The sequence below is a fragment of the Gastrolobium bilobum genome, unplaced genomic scaffold (genome assembly GCF_033153095.1).
Source record: "Gastrolobium bilobum isolate Gb01-03AN ecotype WA unplaced genomic scaffold, APGP_CSIRO_Gbil_v1 utg2810, whole genome shotgun sequence".
NCBI classification, from domain to species: Eukaryota; Viridiplantae; Streptophyta; class Magnoliopsida; order Fabales; family Fabaceae; genus Gastrolobium; species Gastrolobium bilobum.
This window is the reverse complement of record NW_026895666.1, coordinates 13628-20716: the sequence shown is the minus strand read 5'-3', so window position 1 is coordinate 20716 and position 7089 is coordinate 13628. Positions and strand designations below refer to the sequence as shown.

General features: G+C 34.7%; 1 protein-coding gene across 1 annotated transcript; it reads right to left on the bottom strand.

The window, feature by feature from the left end:
• Positions 1-327: 327 nt before the first annotated feature.
• LOC133287638 (glycosyltransferase 6-like) lies at positions 328-1608 on the bottom strand. Its single transcript, XM_061485290.1, has one exon. It carries the CDS (start codon positions 1606-1608, stop codon positions 328-330), a length of 1281 nt encoding a protein of 426 aa, XP_061341274.1.
• Positions 1609-7089: the final 5481 nt, after the last annotated feature.

Genomic DNA, 7089 nt, shown 5'->3' with positions numbered 1-7089 from the left:
TTTTTGTAGTATAGCCAATTGCTCACATGATTTTAGGCGTGATAGTAGTTAAACAAAACTATCTAATGATGCATGGTTATAAGTTTTGAATCCTTAACATTACAGATAGGATTTGCCTAAAGTCACGGTGTACATTCACTGGGAGATCTCAATATGTATAGTTCTCTATGCCAAAGAGTCTTAATACCACTTAATTGGTTAAACTTTTGGCCACACTAAAATTTGATCCGGTACTGAGCAAGTTTATATCAATTGAATTAGAAAAATTATGAACCTATCACAAACAAGATTGTATTCCTCTTTCTAATTGTAGATAACAAACGCCCTTCACCGTAACAAGTCATTCCGCGGGAAATCAAACGGGACTTCATACACAGAAGAGGTTATGAGATCCTTCCTCACAAAACCATAATTACGAAGCACTTGATTATCAGCAAAATTCAAAGCCCTCTCCATTTCTTTCCAGCAAGTATCCCCATCATAACTGGGGTTATGATTCCCACTACATGGTTGGCACCCTGTGAAGTGTGTCACAAACGGCCTTCTCCCTCTACTTAGTGGCTCCCACCCTCTTTGTCTCAAATAAGGTTCCCTTAACTCACCATACCACACACTCAACTTCTCTGCATGCCTTCTCCTCAAAGACCTCACTTCCTTCTCTATCTCATTGTACCCATCATTGATACCCTCAAACCTCCCCAACATGGAAAGCCAATAACTTTCCAAGTTATACCCTCCCTCCAAATATGTCTTACCACCCCATTTTCTTCTTTCTCTATAGAGCAAATAAATTAGCGACGATTGGTCATCTGGGAGAGGGAAAGGTTTGTCCTTGAAAATAGATTTTAAGATTCTACCCCATTTCTCATAGTTAGAACTTAATGGCCCCATTTTGGACCACACCTGCAACAACTCCATGGACCACTGGCAATTCCTTATTAGGAACACCCCAGCGTTCAACCCTGTCCAACTCTTGTTCTCGTTATCCTCGTACACCATATTAGGCCAACCGTGAACAACGAGGTTGTGGTCCTTGTAACGCTCCATTGGAAGCTTGAACTCCATGTCCATGAACACTGCATCCGCATCCATCCACCAGATCCACTCAATATTCGGGTGGGCCATCATGGCGGATCGGATCACCGGAATCTTGGCCCAATAAGAGTCCATCTTGGGGTGCACGTGCAGGTTGTTGTAGAACACCTCGCAATTGTGGATCCTGCAGTAATCCACCTTGTTCTTGAAACACCGTAAAAGCAAGTGGTCGCCGATGCGGTTCTCGCACGGCTTCGGCTGCGACCCCGTCACCAGCAGAATCCGGTGACGTGCTCCGGCGACGAGATGAGGGTGTAGCCGTAGCCACTCACTTCGCTTCTCGTCCCATTTCTTCAAGGGTTTCTCGATGGAGTAACTCAGTTGTGGGTCGTCGTAGAAGGTTTTCTCCGGCGGGTCGAGGACAACCTCGGAACTTGTCGTGTTGATGTTTGCTGCGTGGGTTGTGGTGGGACCCAAGACGAGTAGGGTGAGTTGGTTCTTGGAGAACCACAACGCCCAAAATAAGAAGAAAATGAAGAAGGTTCCAATGGAACATGAGCATCGCCTTCCCATTATTATTTGGTAAGTTTGCATTGAATTGGATTCACAAGGAAGAGCCCATTTTTATGAACCCAAGAGTCTATGGTTTTATGGTCATTGAGACTCTGAGAGCGTTATTGATCCTATTAACTACACAATTCCATGCATTATTTCGTTGGCCATTGTTGTGCCAAGTTTGGAAGCTTTATTAATGACATAAGGACACATTGCACATTCCAAGGATTAATTCGATAAGTAATATAACAAATGAATTTCAATTTTTGCACTTCGCAGGGGCCACTTCTAGCTCGAATGAAGTTTATCACGGAATGATCTCTGCATTCTTTTCTTTTTTTTAATCTTTTTTGGGTATAAACGTATAATAAATTAATAATCTGCTTTTTCTAATAAAGAAAGTAAGAAACCAAGACGCATGATACCAAAATATTCGTTTATTAATTCGGCGATTGGGCAAGAGTTGATTTAATTTAAAATGTCAGCAGAAAGCCAAAAAAGGATATATATAACTTTAATGAAAACAATAAATGAATGCAAACAAAATGTTTATGATTTTAATATGTAGGTTATATTAGTATAAAAAATTTTAATACTATCATTTTATCATTTATTACAGCATAAAATACTTCCCTTTAATAGTACATATTTAAAAACTTTTTATTATAATACGCCAACATTTAACTAAAAGATGGTATGAAAACATTCGTATTAATAATGAATTAAAATTAAATTACTACAAAGATTTTTCCATACAATTGTGCATAAATGAGAATTTTTTTATAAACAATAAAAATATAGCCAAATAAGGTTTTCTTTCTCATTTAATGTTTCTATTTTTATCGAACAAGAAATTTCTGCCACATTCGCATAAAAGTAAGCGGTCTCATTATAAAGTGAAGAGAGATAAAATTTTCATATGACTCATTCACTTTTATATGAGTATAGCAGAGAAAATTCTTCTACAACAAGAGCAAAAACATTTTTCCCTTTCTGTATTCATGAAGGGGTACGAAAGAGATTTCTTACAAATGTTTTATTATGATTAGAGTGTTGTGATGCATAAGCTAAAATAATATACTATTCTTTACATTAATTATTGGGATTTTTATAGCTAAATCACAAGTTTTCAAAAGTACGTAAAGTTATTATATTTACTAAATAAAGATTATGACATTAATAATTTTGTTTCACTAAACGTTCACATTATGGATGCACACAAAATGTTTATGATTTTAATATATAATGTAGGGTTCGTTTTTTCTGCAATTACTGCAAATGATAAGTTATCTGCGGTAAGCTCAATATGACGTCATTTTGGGCGAAAATCATGATATATTTGTAATTTTAATTTATTCCAAGGTTATTATAGTCTTTATAATTATAATTTTTTAATCTTTTAATCCCAAAACGACGTCATTTTAGAAGTAAATGCAGATAATTTATCTGCAGTAACTGCAGAAATATTTTTCTGTATAATGTATATTAGTATGAAAGATATTATACTATTTGTTATGGACCCATATAAGGGGGTCCATTGATTGATAGGCCCAACAAAGGAAAATCTAAGATTTAAATCAAGCATCACTACTGGAAAAGTCACGAATAGCAAGGGAAATTTGCGAGGAAAGACTTCCCTGCAAATTGCGACGGAATTTGCAAGGGAAAAACAATTGCGAGGGAAAATAGGCAAGATTTCCGTTACTACATTGTCGTCGCATAATCCCTTGCAGTTCGGTCGCAATTCCCTCGCAATTTGCAAGGGAAATCGAATCCCTCGCAAGAATCATAAATCTGTGACGAAAACAGCGAGGGAAAAAATTGACAAAGGATGTTCCCTCGCAAAATTTAGGATCTGAAAATTGCAATTGAAAGTTCACAATTTCCCTCACAAATTCCCTCGCAAATTGCGAAGGAATATATTCCCTCTCAAATTCCCTCGCAAATTGCGAGGGAATATATTCCCTCCCAAATTGCGAGGGAAAGAGAGAATATATTCCCTCTCAAAATTCAAGAATAATATATAAATCAAATTTAAAAGGGACAAGGGCATAAATTGGTCGCCGCATCATGCGTATGAGAAAAAATCATTAAATATGTCGCCGCATCCTTTATGGCAGACATTGAGTGCATGTAGTGGCAGTAGTGCCTATGTCAGCTAGTCATAGGAAAGATAAGACTCTGTTGATATTTAAGGTGTGTAAAAATTGTTCAATAGTGAGAAACAGAAACAAATGTCTGAAAGATTCATGTTCCAACCACCCTCGTCGTCATCACTGTACAAATTAAATGAAGAGTGACACATGCTTCCGATCGATGCTACCAGAAAGGGCATTGGTCTTTGTAGTTTGGCTTTAACCACTTAATTAAAAGTCAAGTCCAGCCCAATAAAGAAAGCTAGGGTTCCCAATTCAAGATGTTCAACAGCCTTTTGAACGTGCGTGAATAGCATCAACCCTAAACCCTAACTTTGATCAATTCTAGGACTATGGTCCGCAGTTTAGCCCGTTGTAAAAAAATTAGTCTTGAGGTCCCTAACTTTGAATGTGTGTAAGTAGCATTTTGATGATAAGAGAGTATGGAAATCAGTCACGAGTAAAGAAAAGAGGGAGATAACCATTTTAGAAAATACGCTAATTTAAGATAATAAAGAGCAATCTTTGATTATTCTTCGATATCTCCTTCATCTACCATCTGATCATACTGGGATTTTTTTGACATATTCTTGACTCATTATTATTCATATCTAACGGCGGCTTTTATATTTACTTTTACCTTTGTATGATTATGAATCCTCATATTTAGTGTGAATATGAGGAATCATAACCATACATAGATGAAAATAAATATAACTGTTGGTTCAACATAATCGATCTAATTGATTGGTTTAGGGTCCAACTTGTGACTCCAACCCTCAGAGGAAAGGGGCCAGGGTTGACCCGGGTCAACCCGGGGGTTGGGTGGGGTTTTAAAACTTGCAAGAGAAATTTGGGAGGAAAAAATTCCCTTGCAAACTGCGACGGAATTTGCAAGGAAAAAATAATTGCGAGGGAAAATAGGCGAATTTTCCCTTGCTACAATACCGTCGCAGAATCCGTTGCAGTTAGGTCGCAATTCCGTTGCAATTTGCGAGGGAAATTAAATCCCTTGCAAACATCATAAGTCTGTGACGAAAACTAGCGAGAGAAAATATTGGCGAAGGAAGTTCCCTCGCAAGATCTAGGACAAAAAATTACAACTGAAAAATTCATAATTTTCCTTGCATTTTCCCTCGCAATTTGCGAGGGAGTATATTCCCTCGCAAATTGTAAGGGAATATGTTCCCTCGCAAAATTCAAAAATAACATATAAATCAAATTTATAAGGGACAATGGCATAAATTAGTCGCCGCCTTTGTGGCAGATATTGAGTGCGTGTAGTGACAATAGTGCCTAAGTCAGCTAATCATAGGAAAGATAGTGACAGTAGTGCCTATGTCAGATAATACTCTAAGCAAGTGTTGTCAGTTTGTCGATTGGAGCTCTTGAGAGGGATTCGTACAACTGCAAACAGAGGAAAAATATTGAGATGAAAAAATATTTTGTCCCTATTTAGGACGAACTTAGGGACAAAATATTTCCAATTTTTCGTAACCCGTCTCTAATTTTGTTCCTAATAGGGACGGAATATTGTTCGTCTCTAATTAGTATATGATTTATAAAATTCGTCCCTAAATCTGTCTCTAATAGGGACGGAAAATAATTCGTCTCTATTAGGGACATAATTTTTCCATCCCTAACAGAGACCGAAAGAACTTGTCCCTAATAGAGACAGATTTGAGGACGGAAAATAATCTATCCTAATTGGGACAGATTTACGAACTTAATTTTGTATTTAAATGTGAATGTTTATAAAATTGTAAAAACATGAACTTTTTGTTGGATTATCTAGATTGTATGGGTGTTAGTATGTGTGCGTGATGAGCTTCCAACTTGCTATGCATTAGAATTCAAATTAAACAATGAATTGATATAAATATAACCAAAAGACACGAGAATTGTGATTAACAGTATTTTCTAAATAGGCTTTTTTCAAAACTTGACTCAGTTCTATTTTATTCTATATAATAGGTCAAGTTTGGTTCGATGTACTGGTTATATCATGCACTGGTTGGATGTATTGAGGCCCGACAAGATTAATGAATGGGGTGTGGAAAATTAATGTTTTGCTAGTTAATTCAAACTTATTTTAAACCGTGATAATGTTTGTTTTCTGATGCACATATCTTGTTTAAATGGTATCTTTATTGACAATATAATTTATTGAAACTAAATCTAAATATTGTTGTAGGTTGGAATATCATCTGGAGCTGCAGCATCATCTGCCATTAAGATAGCAAAAAGACCAGAAATTTTGGAAAGCTTATTGTAGTAAGTTGCTTGTATCCTTACAAATTTGGTGAAAGTGTTTAGAAATGTCTGTTGAGAACTTGCAATATAGTTCCATGGTTTTCATTGTTATCACATACCCTTCTGTTGTGATAACAATGTTTATTTTCAATGTGCTTTGAATATAATTTGAAGCTTGCAATAAATTAAAAGTTAAAAATAATTTCAAGAACTAAGTTAAATTTCACTATAAAATTTCGAGACAGTGATAGGTAAATTCATCCAAATATTGTTTGTTAGTTTGAGTGGCCACTGAAAGCATTTATAATTGGGACTATTATAGTGGGCTATTATAATTGGGCTATTATAATTTTGGTACTCTTTTTTCATTCAACTGGGCTATTATAATTTTCATGATGATTGCCTTTTATTTTTCTCTAAAATAATAGCGTGGTGCTTCAATTTTTGTTTGTATATATGATAATTGTTTGTACCATTTACAAATTTTTGTTCAAAAAATTATCCCCGTAATTATATGGAAGGTATGAAACAAAAATTGTATATATTATATTCTATCCCCGTAAGATAACTTGTATATATATAAAAAAGTGGAAGATAACTTACTAATAAAAGATTATGAACATGCATTAATCGAATTCTTTTTAGTTGATAGTGATGATTTCATTAGCGTGTCTCTTGTATTGTTTTAAATTTGATCTTTTGTATCTCTGTTCCCTTTATAAAATTGGAGTATCAGTTGAAGGTCCTCAATTATGGTATGTTGATTATATTATAAATTCATGTATATTATAATATAATATAATTATTATATTATATAATGTGCTCCCCAGTCCTCAATTAGATATTATTGAAACTGATTATTATTATTATATATAATTAAACCCAGTCCTCAATTATATATAAATCATTAAATAATTATATATAATGGGCCACAAACAGATATGTTAGAAAAACAAAAATCCAAAAGTGAGTTTCTTTTAGCTTTCATCCATATTATATACTTTATCAAATAGAAATATTAAATAACAAATCATTTTACTTTATATTTTTAATACTTTTTATTATCAAGTCACGTGTTAGTTTTATGAATTAAGAGTGGAATTTGTTTATT